This window comes from Brassica oleracea, chromosome C2 (genome assembly GCF_000695525.1).
Source record: "Brassica oleracea var. oleracea cultivar TO1000 chromosome C2, BOL, whole genome shotgun sequence".
NCBI lineage: Eukaryota > Viridiplantae > Streptophyta > Magnoliopsida > Brassicales > Brassicaceae > Brassica > Brassica oleracea.
The window spans coordinates 19,689,000-19,706,568 of NC_027749.1; the positions used below are offsets into that span (position 1 = coordinate 19,689,000).

The window sequence follows — 17,569 nt, forward strand, 5'->3', positions numbered from 1 at the left end:
ATTAGCTGCGCATAGCTTGTACTCAACTACTCATGCAACCTCTACGGTGATAACGTTACCTCACCCCAGTTTGTTACACCACTGCTTAATGCTAACCAGCGCATTGTGCTTCAGCGCATGTTAGTCACAAGCACAATACAAAAAAAAACTCAAACGTCAAAGCCCAATGTGATAACCTTCTTCCCTGTCTCGATTCGAACGGTCCCGTTTCCCCGGGAAAAACGGAAACTGTAACAGTCTCTGTGTTTCGTTCTTCAACAACACCTTTTACAAAATGAAAAATTTATAAAATTATAATCTCTACTATAATAAAGTCTTACAGTCTCTCTACTTTCTCGTGTTTATATACCAAAACAAATGAATGTGTTAAAAGCCTCACTCACTCTTTCTTCTATCCAACAAAATCAAGAAACCACTTCTTGACCTCTCTCTTCATCTTCTCCTTCTCCTTCTTATTTCCTTTTTCTCTCACTCAGATCTCGGCAAGTTCTCCACCGGTTATGGAGATGGAATGAGTGGCCGCCGTCTCAGCGACTGCTGCAAGGATATGGACTTGTTATGCGGAGAGGATTCCTCCGACGTGTTTTCCGGCGAATCAACGGCTGATATCTCGTCGGAGGAGATTGATTCTTGGCCTGAGGAGTCAATAGCAAGCTGTATAGAGGACGAGAGACACTTTGTTCCAGGACTTGACTATCTCTCTAGGTTCCACTCTCAATCTCTCGACGCTTCCGCTCGAGAAGACTCTGTCTCATGGATACTCAAGGCAAGCGTCTAAATATTTTTCTATCTCTCTATCAACTTATTTTTCCGGTGAGTAACGCCGGGAGAGTTTACCGATGCTAAAATACGCCGGTCAAGTCGTTTACATGCAGAGATGGCGTTTTGAGACTGTGCTATTGTTTGGTTACAGGTACAAGCGTATTACAAGTTTCAGCCTTTAACGGCGTACCTCGCCGTTAACTACATGGATCGGTTTCTCTACGCTCGCCGGTTACCGGTAAAGTTTTTAAAACGTCAACATTAATATTCTCTCTGCTTTTTGATAATTTTGATATGACAAATAAGTCATAGTTTTCACTTTTGATGGCATCTATTGACTTTTCTTCAGAGATTTGAAAACGACTTTGGTGTATGGAAGTTAATTTTATTTATGAAAAATAACGAATAATAGATGTAAATGGAGGTATTGATAGAGCAGGAGCGTAGGAGCGGGATGGGGGAGATTTTATTTACTTTATTTAAATGAATTTCTCTTAGTATTATTTAATATTTTTATATTATTATTTTCATAATAATATATATTATATTTTAGATGATATAATAATATTATACTTTGCTGTAAACTTTCCACTCCATATATCTGCTTTATATATGACTTTTGATTATGGTTTTAAAACGCTCCTCTACTAAGCCTTAGACTTATTATCCGAGATCCGGATTCGATCCGAGATCCGCTCTGGATCCGTTCTGAAAATAGGATATCCGGGATGCCCGGATCCGAATCCGGATAGTAAAATCTTGGATCCGTGCAAACCGAATCCGGATCCGGATATCTTAATTTTTAGGTCCGGATATCCGGATCCGTATTTTTAAAATACATTAAATTTTTTTAATTTTATTAATATTTATATTTGATATATTAATATTTATACATGAATTAATCTTATAATATTATATTTTAGTTTTTACAATATTATGAACATAAATATATTTATAAATATTTAATTTATGTATTATATTAAAATAATTAGTATTTTTTGTTAAATTTTTTTTTTTTAATTATTTTGACGGATCCGGATATCCGCGGATAATAATAATAGAATATCGAGACGGATATCCGAAACCCGGATATCCGAAACCCGGATATCCGAAACCCGGATATCCGAAACCCGGATATCCGAAACCCGGATATCCGAAACCCGGATATCCGAAACCCGGATATCCGAAACCCGGATATCCGAAACCCGGATATCCGAAACCCGGATATCCGAAACCCGGATATCCGAAACCCGGATATCCGAAACCCGGATATCCGAAACCCGGATATCCGAAACCCGGATATCCGAAACCCGGATATCCGAAACCCGGATATCCGAAACCCGGATATCCGAAACCCGGATATCCGAAACCCGGATATCCGAAACCCGGATATCCGAAACCCGGATATCCGAAACCCGGATATCCGAAACCCGGATATCCGAAACCCGGATATCCGAAACCCGGATATCCGAAACCCGGATATCCGAAACCCGGATATCCGAAACCCGGATATCCGAAAACCACGAATCCGGATCCGGATATTAAATCCACAGATCCGACGGATCCGGATACCCTAAATTTCTCGGATATCCGGATCCGTCCCAGGGCTATTCTCTACTATAATAATATTTTAGATTAATCAATCATGAGATTAAATCATCTTTCTTTGAACAGGAAACGAGTGGTTGGCCAATGCAGCTTTTAGCAGTGGCATGCTTGTCTTTAGCTGCCAAGATGGAGGAAGTTCTCGTTCCTCTTCTTTTTGATTTCCAGGTAAGTTCGGTTCTGTTCTAAAGTTTCATTTTATAGACTCTGGATGGCTCCAATATGTTTATTTAATTCGCCTCTCATTGTTTGTAATGTAGGTTGAAGGAGTGAAGTATATATTTGAGGCAAAGACGATACAAAGAATGGAACTTCTTGTTCTGAGTGTGTTAGATTGGAGACTAAGATCCGTTACACCCTTCAGCTTCCTCAGCTTCTTTGCTTACAAGATTGATCCTCAGGGAACCTCTCTTGGGTTCTTTCTCACGCATGCAACTAAGATTATACTCTCCAACATTAAAGGTAATGTAATGTTGTATATTTATCATACGTTCACTGGTCTGGTTCTAACAAAAAAACAATATTGGCAGAAGCGAGCTTTCTTGATTACAGACCATCGAGCATAGCTGCAGCTGCTATTCTATGTGTAGCCAACGAGCTACCTTCTTTATCCTCTGCTGTAAACCCCAACGAGAGCCCTGAGACTTGGTGTGATGGATTAAGCAAAGTAAGTTGGATTTATAATATATTTGATAAAACAGAGGACTAAAAACTATTGTCTTTTGATTAATATTTTTTTTATTTTTTCAGGAGAAGATTGTGAGATGCTACAGGCTAATGAAAGCCATGGCGATAGAGAATAACAGGAGAAATTCACCAAAAGTGATAGCAAAGCTCAGAGTGAGCGTAAGAGCAGCATCCACATTGATGATGCCAAGTGAAGAACCCTCTTTCTCATCATCAGCATCCTTATCTTCTCCATGTAAAAGAAGGAAACTAAGTGATTACTCGTGGGTAGGTGATGACAACTCCAGCTCAGAATAAACAGAGGTGTCCGGACTTGTAGACATTGTTAATAGTGAGAAGGACGTAAGATAAGATAATAGGAGTGGTGTGGCCTTGTGGGGGAGCATAAGCCATGTGAACCTCCGAGTTTGTGAATCGAGTTATGTGTATTTTATTGGACGACGAAACGTATGAAGACAAAAAGTATATTTGATTTACTTAAATCTAAGACCAAAAGAAAAAGAAAAGATTATTTGATGTTCAGAGAGTTAGTGAGCTCCCTCGCAGCTTTCATCAAATGTAATCCCTGAAATACATTTTTTGTAGATAAAGGTTCTCATCTCTAACACACAATTGTACAAGTAATTTTTGTATTTACCTATTCTAACAGCAGTAAAACAAAAACAAAACAAAAAAGATGCTAAACACATTCATTCCTTTCTTGGTTTTATACTTATTGGTGTATAGATGAACAAACTAATAAGAGTAGTAGCAAACATGTGATGTTGATCTGTCTCCATGTCAGAGAAAGTGGTCTCACCACAAAACCACAACATAGCAACACCGTTTCCTCTCTTGAACCCTTTGAACCCCTCAAACACTAGCCACACAAATACCAAGTCTGCATCTATCTATATGCACTAGCACGAATCTACAAGTAGACAGGAAATAAGAAGTGAAAGAAAAGTCAAAACTAAATTACTGCTAAACAAAACACTAAAGGTATGCTTTAATCTTATAACCAAGCAATTTTGAGTTTATTCCGACATAAGAGCATCTCTAAAAACACTTTCTATTTTAGAATTTGAAAAATTCAATATTTGAAGTGTTAAGGTATTATTCTCCAAAAGAAAAATTTGAAATTTAACTTAAAAATTATTTGTAATTTACATTTTGGTCTTTATATTTGTCATAACTAATATAAATCCATAAAACTTTTATAAATAAGTAGCACATATATAAAAATATTACAGTAATATTAATCAATAAAATATTACACTAAAATATAAAATCATAGATAGAAATACATAACTAAATATTTAAACTACAAACAAAATTTCATAAAATTATTTCCGTAATACTCCATCTTCAGTTACACGAATTTTTTTTGGATAATATTTTAGAGGTTCGAGAGAAAATTTACTAGACTATTAGTGTTGTTGTAATATTTAAAGTAAAGTAATGAAGTACATGGTTAATGATAATAAGTGCAAGATTCTAAAAAGGGTATTAAATTAAAAGCATGATTAATGGTAAGATTTGCATTAGTTGGGAGAGACAATGGTCATCATTAATGACTTTGCAGATTCCCAAGGAGAAGAAAGTGAGTGAGCGTGATAAACACACGTGTGAGAAGATAAGATCATGAGTGTTTTTATGCGTGTGAGAGAGAAGGGCATGGATGCATTACAGTCACAGTTGTGGAAGATCTTTAGTGAAGGTTTGAATTTCAGACAGAGGCCTTTGTCTTAATGGTTCGCAGAAGTCGTGGACCCCAAGCTTCTTCGGGTAGTTGCGAGTGTATATATGTTCTTTTTCTTTGGGAGTGAACCCTAATACTTTTGATTCTTTGTGTGCGACTGCACGCCCCGGAGGCGTGTCTTGCACGTGTTTGCTTCTTTTTTTCTCTTCAAATATTTTATTTTTGGCGAGAAGTTTTGTGTTTTGATTTACATTTTGCACTCCCTATGCATGCCTGTAAGGCGTCACGTGTGTATATTTTATATGATTTGTTTCTTTTCTATAACTGAAATTGTCTTCGAAGTTTTTGAAAAGAAAATATGTAAGCCATGGAGCTAAATAATGAAGCAAAGTAATCATGGTCGTAGCGGACTTGTAGACATTGTTAATAGTGAGAAGGACGTAAGATAAGATAATAGGAGTGGTGTGGCCTTGTGGGGGAGCATAAGCCATGTGAACCTCCGAGTTTGTGAATCGAGTTATGTGTATTTTATTGGACGACGAAACGTATGAAGACAAAAAGTATATTTGATTTACTTAAATCTAAGACCAAAAGAAAAAGAAAAGATTATTTGATGTTCAGAGAGTTAGTGAGCTCCCTCGCAGCTTTCATCAAATGTAATCCCTGAAATACATTTTTTGTAGATAAAGGTTCTCATCTCTAACACACAATTGTACAAGTAATTTTTGTATTTACCTATTCTAACAGCAGTAAAACAAAAACAAAACAAAAAAGATGCTAAACACATTCATTCCTTTCTTGGTTTTATACTTATTGGTGTATAGATGAACAAACTAATAAGAGTAGTAGCAAACATGTGATGTTGATCTGTCTCCATGTCAGAGAAAGTGGTCTCACCACAAAACCACAACATAGCAACACCGTTTCCTCTCTTGAACCCCTTGAACCCCTCAAACACTAGCCACACAAATACCAAGTCTGCATCTATCTATATGCACTAGCACGAATCTACAAGTAGACAGGAAATAAGAAGTGAAAGAAAAGTCAAAACTAAATTACTGCTAAACAAAACACTAAAGGTATGCTTTAATCTTATAACCAAGCAATTTTGAGTTTATTCCGACATAAGAGCATCTCTAAAAACACTTTCTATTTTAGAATTTGAAAAATTCAATATTTGAAGTGTTAAGGTATTATTCTCCAAAAGAAAAATTTCAAATTTAACTTAAAAATTATTTGTAATTTACATTTTGGTCTTTATATTTGTCATAACTAATATAAATCCATAAAACTTTTATAAATAAGTAGCACATATATAAAAATATTACAGTAATATTAATCAATAAAATATTACACTAAAATATAAAATCATAGATAGAAATACATAACTAAATATTTAAACTACAAACAAAATTTCATAAAATTATTTCCGTAATACTCCATCTTCAGTTACACGAATTTTTTTTGGATAATATTTTAGAGGTTCGAGAGAAAATTTACTAGACTATTAGTGTTGTTGTAATATTTAAATTTGTGTAATAATTATGTCTTCATGTATCTTTTTAAAAAAATTTTCTTATTAAGTTTTTTGTAATATTCTTATTGTCTAATTCTAGTTTCAAAATATTATAAATCTTATTTTAAATTTTTTATTTAATTTTATGTGTAAAATTTGAAATATTTATTATATACAAAAGTTTTAAGATTAAAATGATAAATAAAAAAATACTTAAGTATCATAAATGTGATGTGTAATTGATTATAAGAACCAAAATGCAAATAAAAAGATGAAACTTCAAATTTAGAGTTTTGAGTAGTGAAACTTCAAATATGAAGTATAAATCTTTAAAACTCTAAATTTGAAGTTTTTTTAGAGCAAAAAACTCTATATTTGAAGTTATAGAATTTCTTTCGGAGATGTTCTAAGTGAACTCTACGTCGAAAAAATATCTATATCCGCTTAATTCTAATCAATTACTAGTTTAATATTTATTTATACTTAATCAAAGACATTAGTTTTTCGTCCCCCAATGAACAAATCACGCGTCTCATAAACTAATCTCATTACTTCTTTACTTATCTATCGGATTTAACAACGTAATCTACTTTCCATATGCTCATGACGCTCCTCTCTATTTATTCATTATTTTAATTTACATCACTTTTTACATTTTTCAACCTGTATATAAATTATTGAACATGCACTGTGATCAAACTATTCCACTCAGAAGTACGTAAGAAATTGTGTTAGACCATGATCAACTCCGGATTCTTAGGTGAGGTTCTTAACTAAAGTTAAAAACTGTTTCTTAACTTCCGCTAAGAACCTTACTCTAATAACTCCGGGTTAATCATGCTCTTAGTACTTTTACTCCAGTACCAGTCAGTATTACTATTCATTAATTTATAAGGAAAGTTGCCATGATTTTTGAAATTCATGAATATATAAATGGTATGGTGCAAGAGCATCAATATGACATGACGAGTCACGAGCTGAGGACGAACCACATTGACTTATATAAAAGGGAATACGTACAAGATAACTATTACAAGAATGAAAAAGAATAGAAGCTTCCCGCACTACTATTTAATCTGACATGAAACAAAGTAAATAGAGATTATACTATATATATGGTTGTTAGGTGACTAGCACACACATTTGGACATATCCATTATATCAAGCATCGCGATTGCCTCCGTCATTCTTTATTAACTTCTTGTTTATCCTAACCCTCTTTCGGGTTTTGATTAAGACAGATAGGGACACAAAGGGACTGAAGCTTATATCTCATGAGTATGAAGACATTTATCTTTTAATTACTACTATCTTAATTATCTTTGTCCTGTTAGTTTGGTACACGCGTTCGCCATTAATTGCATACCTTTAAAATTATCTGCATTAATATTTAGAATCTTTTTTTGCATACATTTCACCCGCACTTAATTAATTAAACCAAACATATATGATGATTCTTGTATAGAAACAGACAACGACATCTGATGGGGATGCGATTAAGACAAAATGGCATTATATAATGACATAATTTGCATTCATTCTAGTTTTAGAGAAAATGGACAAGTTTAATACCGTTACATTACACATACACATGTAAGTGAGTGTCATGTGTTGTGTGTATATGCGCACGTAGATCGTGAGGATGTGGGTAGGAGGAATAAGATCAGAAAGACTTCGCTTTATTCTCTACTAGTATTAAAAGTGAAGGATCCTAGGTCGTGTTTACTCAAAACCAAAGGCATATAATATATATCCCACCCGTCTATTTATATTTCATATTTTTTTTTAAGAATGTAAATATCATTGAAAAATGAATAGTTAAATGTTACAAATTGTAAGAAAATAATAATTGAGGTACAAATTAATCCCATGAATCAAATTACTCCGCCACTGATTCTATTATGCCTTTAATCTTTAGAGAAGAAGAAACAATATATTCATTAAATGAATCAAACTTTGGATGCTTGAAAAGCAGAAAGAAATACAAAGTGATAAGATAGCAGTTAGAGAAGGAATATTTAAAAAGGAGAATGCAATGGTGGCATGGCCCGACCCGTAGGGCGTGAGAGAGTTAGTGAACTTGGTCTATCGAGGGAGCGTCTCTCATTATGTATTGCTTTAGGAATTTTCGTGGGTTTGCTTTTTGTTATTTATGATCACAAACCAAGATTTAGTCACTCTTCCTTATGTGCACTCTCATTCCGCACCTTAGTGGACATTGACACTACTTAGGAAAGTCCTTTGTTTCATCATCAATCACTCTTTTCCTAATCCCACCTATTCATGTTGTTACAAGGACACTCGCACGCGTGCGCGCACACACGTGTGTATGTGTAAGAGAAGCTCTAACTAATTATCATCTTATAATTAAGCACGTTTAGTATTAGAACTTGGATTATAAATCCAACAAAAAAAAAAAAATTTAATAGTTCACATTCAACATGTGTGTTAGTCCACTTTCTGCCGGTACTTATTTCCTTATGGTTAAAAAATTATATTGGTTTTGATTTGATCCATATATTAGACTCCATAGCTCAAAGTTAGCCATATAGTTTTGATTCTTTTCGATTAATCTAAAGAATGCAAAGGAAAAAGAGGATGAACGTGAGAGAAAGGAGACGAGCATAAAAGAAAAGAAATGAGCACAGTGACTGAAAGCGATAAAGGAAGATTTCAGGAAAGCGATGAGAAACTGTAAAGTTGAAAGCAAAAGACATTTTTTTAATGGGAAGAAAGCTAGATTTTAGTTAAAGAAAGACAAAAAGATATGTTACACTCTTTTAGATTTGACATTAAAGAAGCTTGTGAATGTCACTTTGTAGGAACCATGTCAATGATACATTGATTCCAAATTCACAAATGAACTTATTTATTCCTACAATCACCATCCGAAATAAGATTCAATTATGGGCTAAAAATTGGGAAAAGGTCAAGACCCATATGTAAAGTCTTGGATTTTTATATTTTGCAGATTAAAGTCCTTAATCTTCTTAATCAAAGATTCAAAGTCCTCAATATTCTTGATCAGCAACATTCAAATGTTTCATCTTCCTCCCCTCTGAAAATATTACTTCATAGTACAGTTAGTTGTTTTCAGATCATATTCAAAATGAACAATATATGTCCAAATTTCTTGAGAATGGTAGAATCAATTTTTATAATGCTAAAAAGAAAACTTTTTTATTTTCTTATCAATTTGCATATGAGCATTATTGGCTGATGTATTAACCACATAGATCATATTGCCAAGTCATCAAGGATGCCGAAGATCATCCATATCATCATCATCAAATTGGAACTTGCTGAAAGTGAAAAGCATGTAGCCATGTTGATCACTTTGTTTGGGAAAATGAGGCTAAGAAACAAGGGACCTATAGCATGGAGAAGTTTGTTGTTTGCACATGTGGATTGTGGATAATCTTCTTAACAAAGCTATTGCCACTTTCACTCAGATGGAGATGGCAGGGATCAAACCTACACTTCGAGCTGTCCTCACCACCCATGCTCAGTCAAGTAACCATACACTAGATGCTTACGTTTTTTTTTTAAGAAGAGAGACTTCTACAAGCTGGAGCCAAATATGATCCACTACGCCTCCCTCATTTAGATGATTATGAAGACTGAGACCATGGATGAGGCAATCATAGTACTGTAACTGATCAAGTATGGTATATTCAACCAGATTTGCAACATGATCTTTGAGAGATGTGCGACAGTGTTCCAGGAGGGGCATACCTACAAACGTAAGTATGTCGGCAAAAATGGTTGATGTGGTTATCCGCAATGGAGGGAGTTACCAGTTGAGCTACACAGCCTACTCACACACCATCTCTCATATGCATGCCTAAGATAGAGTAGGTAAGAGCATGAGACGTCACACAACATGGAGTTATGCCGATACGGAGTAAGCTACTGTGATTCAGTAGGAATTTTATTTCAGTTACTCTGGGACAAGTATGTTTGATCTTAACGTTTTTATTGCTCATGGTTTCCATAAGTTGCATACTTTTTGAGACAACTATGCATTTAATGTTGAGTATGTCTTTAGTCTTGCTTATGTATTTAATGTTGTGAAAGTGCATGTAGATCAGTCTCAAACCGTACTGTAGTTTTCTTATGCTAGAGTACTTTTGGTTTGACAATCAAGAACAAGTCATGAAAAAGGGTTGTAGGCTCAATTTTGATGTTGTCTTACGTTAGTTGATGAAGGAGCCATGGCAACAAGAAAAACAAACATTTACTCTTTTTAATTGAATGTTATGTGCTGATGCATTCTAGATTTCGTGTACATAACTGACTAGGTCTAGAGGAAGATCCTTGTTTTTATAGTCTTGGGGGTTATTGGTTGGTGTTTTTAATGGATTTGAAAATCTAAACTAAATCTAGTGTTATTCGTTCTATTCGTATTGAAATCAAGTGTTATTGGTTTTATTATTTATAAATTCTAATTTAAATCAAGTGTTATTCAATCATACGGATTTATTAATAGATTTGATTTTATAATGGATTTGTATGGATTTGTATAGATTTCTTTGTTAAAAATACAAACTCAAATCCGAGAGAAAACCTCCGGATTTGTAAATACTAATCCGAGAAAATTTGAAAAACTGTATATTTTACTTGGATTTGTAAATACTATATGAATTTTTAAATCAATCAAAATATATAAACCAATAACACCTCAAGCATCCTCACTAGTGTTTTATTTTCAATTTTTGCTTCATTTTTACTCAAATAGTGCTTCATTTTCTTTTTCATTTCTTCAAATCTTGAAGAATCGAACTGTATTTTTTCAAATTTGAAGAAATACTGTTTAGTTGATCATTTTTTTGGAGATGAACCTTTTTTTTACAAACTAATCCTTTAACATATTGTTATTTTATACTTGAATAAATTAGAAGTGTTAATGTCATCTAATTAACTTCAAAGTTTATATTATTACTTTCATCTAATTAAATGTCAATAATGAAGAACATGAAATTATCGATTTCCGAGAATTTTATGTTCGATTTAGAATAATTTAGAATAAAATAAGCTCATTTTTGTTTCAAAATACTTTGGTTAATCACTTAAGAGACATATATATATAGTGTTTCTTTATAAAATCTTAAATTCTTTGTTTATTTATTTATGTTATGTATAATAATTGTATCATATAATAATTTTTAACTTATAATAAATAGTATGACAAACTTGTTTAAGAACATGTAGCGTCGATGATCACATTACACGGGAAAGTGGGGGATATTCCCAGTTACACTTCACTTTTTGTGGGGCTTGGAAACAAGGGGAGTTCAGCATGACAAGCTTGTTTAACGCGCATGTGGATAATCCAAAGAAGTTCTTGGTTGTGAATGCGGCTATTGATTTTAACTACCATTATATTGTGTGTTTGACAAACCATTGACGAGCATCTCGAACAAGCTAATCAAGGAAACTTGTTTCATCTTTGTACTCGACATCTTTTATGATCTATAAAGAGCTAGATCATAAACATTTGACTCGCTCTAATCATACTTTAATTATAATTATTGATTAATTAACATATATATATATATATATATATATATGTTGGTCTTATATTAATATTGATATAATTAATCCATTTATGGATTTATTTATATTAAAAAGAGCATTGGCCAGTATATTTGTACAAACTTGTTCACCAAGACTTGTACATTCGGTTCTATCAGTATAATCTAATGTAGAGTTTGTAACTTGTTTTATGAATAATGATCACACAAGAAAATATTCCCAGAATGAGAGCAAAGAGGAAAACTGCAGCTTGCTTTAGAATTTAACAACATTGATTACAAGTAGTTTCGACTTACCCTAGCGTTAAATTGATTTTAGTAAAAATGAAGATTAATAAATAAAGTCAATGTTGAAGATCTTTAACATAATATGAAGAGAGAAACTCACATATTGATGGAACCAAAGTGCATTTCTCATTCAATTTCCTATAAAACGTCTATTTAGCTCAAATTATTGAAACAAAGAGAGCGAGATAGAGAGAGAGAGCATGATGATTTGAAATATTTTTTCCATAGTTTCATGATGATGAAGTAGTTCCCAAAGTTTGAGTATTTTTGTAATTCGAATCTTTTGTCTTTGGTTCTTTTAGCTGCTGTTTTTTTTATAAAGACTGAGACTAGTGAGACGAGAGATTTCATAATTACTTTGCTATTGGTTTGCTTTTATTCAATGATTTTTTATGCAATCCTATAGTTTCTTTGATTTTTTTGTGTGGTTTTGGTCAGATCTTGTGCATAATTTGATTGATTGTAGTTAGATTATTAAACATCATTCGTGGATGGGATTTTCATCTTGTATTCTTAGAATGTGGACTATTTTTTAATTAGGTGTTGAGTTCAACGAAAATCTATATTTATTCTTATCAACCTTTTCACAAACACTTCAAATTAAAAGTCAAGCTTTTCTCAAATATTTAAGGCAACTAAACACCTACTCTAAAAAGTTACTCATTATGTTATAAAAAGATTCATATTTTAGAAAAATAAATATTTGTTTAATAATCACATTAAAAGAATGTTAAATATGAATTCTGATTTCGATAGTATTAATATTATATCACAATTTTGTTACTAGATTAAATTTTAATTTTAAATGAATATGAATCACTCATATTCAAACATAGGTTTGAGAGAATTTTTCATAAATTTCTCAAAGAATCTTTGAGAAAATCTTCTCCCTCTCTCTTACTTTTTCAATGTTTTTTTTTGCTAAGATACTCATAGATTATTTAGCAATGGAGCTGATCTTATACATGTGATGTGTACATTGAACTTTCTTGGTTTGACAATTAAGAACCTGTAATGACAAATGGGTGTAGGCTCTATCTTGATGTTGTCTTATGTCAACTCTAGCTCCTTCCTCTACCGCAAACGCCTTCATCTCAGTCTCTGTTGATCAAATGTGAAACTCTATATCTCTCAAATAGGCCGTGTTCATTGAAGCTATGTAGTTACCATTATTTATTTATTATCTCCAGCCTTCAGTGCCCCACACTACTCAATCTTTAAATTTAACTGCCACAGCTCGCTACAGATTTATGAACACCTGCCACCCATTTTCCCATTCATTTTGCATTCTCCAAATAAGAAAGGTTCTAAATAAAAGACAGATGTCAGCTTCATATATCGCATTTTTTTTTTTGTCGAGCATATATCGCATTTATAAAAGTTATATCTGGTATCGCTAAGGCCATCAATAGCGACACTAGGAATATTCAATAATAATTGGTAAAATACTCCCATTTTCTAAACTTAAATCTGACAAGCTACTGATATCAATAAGATATGTGGTGGGGACTTTGAGTTGCATGTCACCAGAGGCATTCATGTGGAACGAGAATGATGAAAATGTGGGAGGCCATCAGATATTTGGTCACTTGGTTGCATACTTTAATACCAGATGGTGTATGGAAGAACACTTTTGCAGATTATAAGACTTTCTAGGCTAAGTTCAAAGTCATAACCGATCCAAACCACAAGATTACTTAGAGGATCAGCTCTCAAACCCATGGCTTGTCGGATCTAATGAAGAAATGTCTAGCTTGGGACCGAAACCAGAAATGGAGAATCCTGTGCTTCTCCAAAACCCTGAATCTTCCCGTAGTAATGACTCTAAAGCCATTCCTCAGCTTAACCAACTGCTTATAGACCCTGTTCCTCTTCTATAAATCTGCTAGAACTTTGTGTTCAACTCCGGGAACGGTTAAGACGGCTTGAAGGAGAAACAAGTAAGGTAGCTTTGGAAAGGAGATGTTTGCTTATAAATACCCTGTTTATTAATTGTATGATCATTTTGGGTGTGCTTGTCTTTTTCACGTTTCAGCAGATGAAACCAGAAGAGTTAACTGCATTTGCTTTAGCAGGGAATATGCAAGTAAATAAGTTCAGAAAAAAACAAGAAAACGACGGTCGGTTTAGGAGTAAAGCCTGATGCTAGAACATACACTACAAATACTTCCTTAATATTCTTGATCTGCAACATTCATCATTATCCTAAGTCTTAACTAGATCAAGCCATCAACCCACTACAGCTCTCAGTTTCAGTGTACTGAAATAAAATGTAAAATGTTGACCTTTTCATTAGCGAGTAGTTATGCTTCTAAACATGAATTTGTTTTGGTTCAGAGGATTCTATTTTGCTATATACACAAGAAAACACCAACACTCTCTATGTTCTTGTCATCACCCACACTCGATCTATGCTACCATTATAAGCAATACATTCACTTATTCAGAATAGTAACAGCTTTACCCTTTGTCGTTTTTCAATGGAACCCTCCTTCAGTTGCATCATGTGTCACTACTAAGTTGCAGCTTCTCTCTCACGTTGTTCAGCTGTGAAACAAAACTATATTAATGCAAGGATGTACCATTTATTACTTTGGTAGTATTGACACTTACCACTTTCTTTATACGATCATTGGCAGCACGAGTTCCTCCAGTGACAAAATCAGAATGGTAAGGGCTACAAATACGCACATCTTCCATTATCACCATGTCTTTGTTTTCCCACTTTACATGAAGCCTGGAATGCAGCAGCACATTAATATTCAATTAAAAAAAGAGTAAATGTGACACATTCATCAACTGACATATATATAAGAGTCTAAAGCCATGCGTCATGACCGGTTCTTAATTACTAAACCAAGAAAGCTTAGTGTACACAACATAGGCAGCGTATAACCATCTCGAAACTGATACAATCAAACTCACCCAATGGTAACATAAACTAGCTGATTACTTTCTTTGCAATTCTACTCGATTATTGTAAGAAGACTAGAGTAAATATTTGAGGTTCGAAGCTGATTTACACGCATTTTCATAGAAGCAAGACTAAAGAAAAATTCAAACCATAGAGCAAAAACATTGTTGTCACAAAAAGTAAGCATCTTAACCACACCAAGCGCAATAATACACACGCTAAATTGAATGAAGATCATAATCATCTCACAATAACTAAAAAAGAGAAGTCCTAACGATTCACAGTTCCTTAAACAAGCAACCACTCAATCAAAGTAGAATCAACCTAGGCTTCTTGGCACAAGAACTAGCCGAAACCACGCTGAAAGATTCAAAGAACAGATCCTTACGTCTTAGACAAAGCGTCGAAGATCTTCTGCGCCTCTGCGGTAACGCCAACACCAATGCTCTCGATTTTCCTGTGTAAGATCGACCAATCAGTCACAACGAGTGAATCATTCAACTCAATCACAAAGAGATTGCAACAACCTAATAGCGATTGCCTCTTTCTCTAAGAGTCCATTGAGATCAACGAAACACTTTTTCTTGTTCGAATCCAGCGGATCTTTACACTTCCCAATGAGATTGGCCTTGGATATGAAACTCGCGTTCACCGTCCGTGTAGTCATCGATTTACAATTTCCCCGACTCGTTCCCTCTTGTAAAAATTCACGTCAAGGATACATCTCAAGAAGAAGCAAAGAGATAAAAAGAAGTAAGATCGAAAGGATATGGAAGATGATGACGTGTGGATCAGAGTCGTATGCCAAGACGATCCCCTTGAACTCGATTCCAGTCGTCAGCTTTACCTCGTACGTCTTCCCCACCTCGTACTCGTCACCGCCTCCGGCTTCGGTCGCCGTCGCATTCGCTGGATTCATGGCGGCGATTGGAACTTCCTCTTCGCGCTCGCTCTCAGACTGTGGTTCTCGAAAAGTAGCGGTTGAGAAATATCTTCAGTTAAATGAGCCTCCGTTAAATGGTATAAAGGCCCGTATACACCTCTACTTCAATGGGCCTACGTTAGCTATAATCGAATGGGCTCAATTCTATATTTTGGTTTAAGAGCAATTACCTTTTCCGGTTTAGGAGCATTACTGCAAAGCTAATGTAAAATTTAGACCACCCTGATATTGAGTTTGCAGTTTTGTGTGTTTGAAAAACATAAATTAATTTCGGTGTTTGCATTCGTGAGATTACAAGCATGTATTTCAATTTTGTTACAGAATTAAAATATATGTCTTGATGAAAGCTGAAGTAACTTTAGCAAATGATCCACGACCTAGCTAGAATCGATTATACTTTGTGTTTAAGGTTAATGCATATAAATTAATAAAATGCAAAATTTTAATCTAAGTGCATTTTCTTAATCTATGTCCAATATAATCTGAAAGTTTTAAGAAAATCTTAAATGTCAAAAAGGCTGAAAAGACATAATATTTGATTTTAAAAACATTTATCAACCATGCAATTGATATCATCTGCAAAAATCATCTTGAATCAATTGTAATAAAATCTATGACATGTATAAGAGATTCTAATACATAATCATACTTAAGAGATATATTGCAAACATGATGAGTGATTAGATTATGCTCACTCGCAGATTAAATATCAAAATTCGATATGGTTTTCCAAGTTGCATTATAAATCATTTTTGGTTTATAATTATTGACTATAAACTTTCATTTTGAAAACAAAAAATTACTCGAAAGTACAGTTATGTTGCTTTCACACCATGTTCAAATGAACAAAAAGTGCCCCAAAAGAATTTTGAAAATGTTAAATTCACGAGGCAATAGTGAGGTAGGTGATGGATATGTATTCATGAATTTATCTGAATCCACCAGCTTCTAAACACATATACCTAAGATGTGTTATGTGTTACATTTATTATTGTGTCAATTATAAATTTTGTTTTTTTTCCTCATCAAAGTAAAATGAGATGTACTTAATTTTATGTATTTTCTTATCAATTTTTGAAGGGCTTGGAAACAAGGGGAATTTAGCATTGACAAGCTTGTCAAACGTGCAAGTGGATAATCTTCCGCTCGAATCCCTTAGCACTTTCACTCAGCAGGGATCAAACCCACACTTTATATATGTCGATCTGTCCTTTTTGCATATGTTCGGTCTGATACCCACACGCTAGATGCTTGCAAGTTCTTTCTGAAGATGATGGATGTTTACAAGCTGAAGTCAACTATGATTGAGTACTCCTGCATCATTGGCAAATTTCTAAGGAGTGAGGGCTTGGAAAGGGAAATCGAAGTACTTGAAGAGAGCAAGTGTGGTCTATCGAACGAGATATGCAACATGATCTTTGGGTGAGTGAAAGGGGGTTTGACATTGGGAATCAAGGGTAGAAATTGCTTGTCTAAAAAATGGGTAGAAAAATGAGGATTGAGCATTGTATGCATGAGTTGTTCCCTTTCTTCGATATACTATGCGTAATGTCAAGCTACTTGTTCTTGAGAGTAAATCACCTTAAAAAGAACTTGATAACCCTCTCATTTCACCATAATTTAAAGCTTTGTTCTCACC

General features: G+C 34.0%; 2 protein-coding genes across 2 annotated transcripts; one reads left to right on the forward strand and one right to left on the reverse strand.

The window, feature by feature from the left end:
* Positions 1-205: 205 nt before the first annotated feature.
* LOC106324733 (cyclin-D1-1-like) lies at positions 206-3,356 on the forward strand. Its single transcript, XM_013762704.1, has 6 exons — positions 206-766; positions 914-1,000; positions 2,437-2,535; positions 2,628-2,829; positions 2,898-3,034; positions 3,118-3,356. The coding sequence occupies exons 1-6, from the start codon at positions 512-514 to the stop codon at positions 3,349-3,351; spliced, it is 1,014 nt and encodes a 337-aa protein (XP_013618158.1). The 5' UTR covers positions 206-511; the 3' UTR covers positions 3,352-3,356.
* Positions 3,357-14,339: 10,983 nt separating this feature from the next.
* On the reverse strand, positions 14,340-15,967 carry LOC106325138 (protein LSM12 homolog B). The gene is made up of 5 exons (XM_013763160.1): positions 15,759-15,967; positions 15,515-15,686; positions 15,376-15,444; positions 14,687-14,810; positions 14,340-14,620 (listed from the first exon to the last, which is right to left on the reverse strand). Exons 1-5 carry the CDS (start codon positions 15,904-15,906, stop codon positions 14,576-14,578), a joined length of 558 nt encoding a protein of 185 aa, XP_013618614.1. The 5' UTR covers positions 15,907-15,967; the 3' UTR covers positions 14,340-14,575.
* Between the last annotated feature and the right edge of the window lie 1,602 nt (positions 15,968-17,569).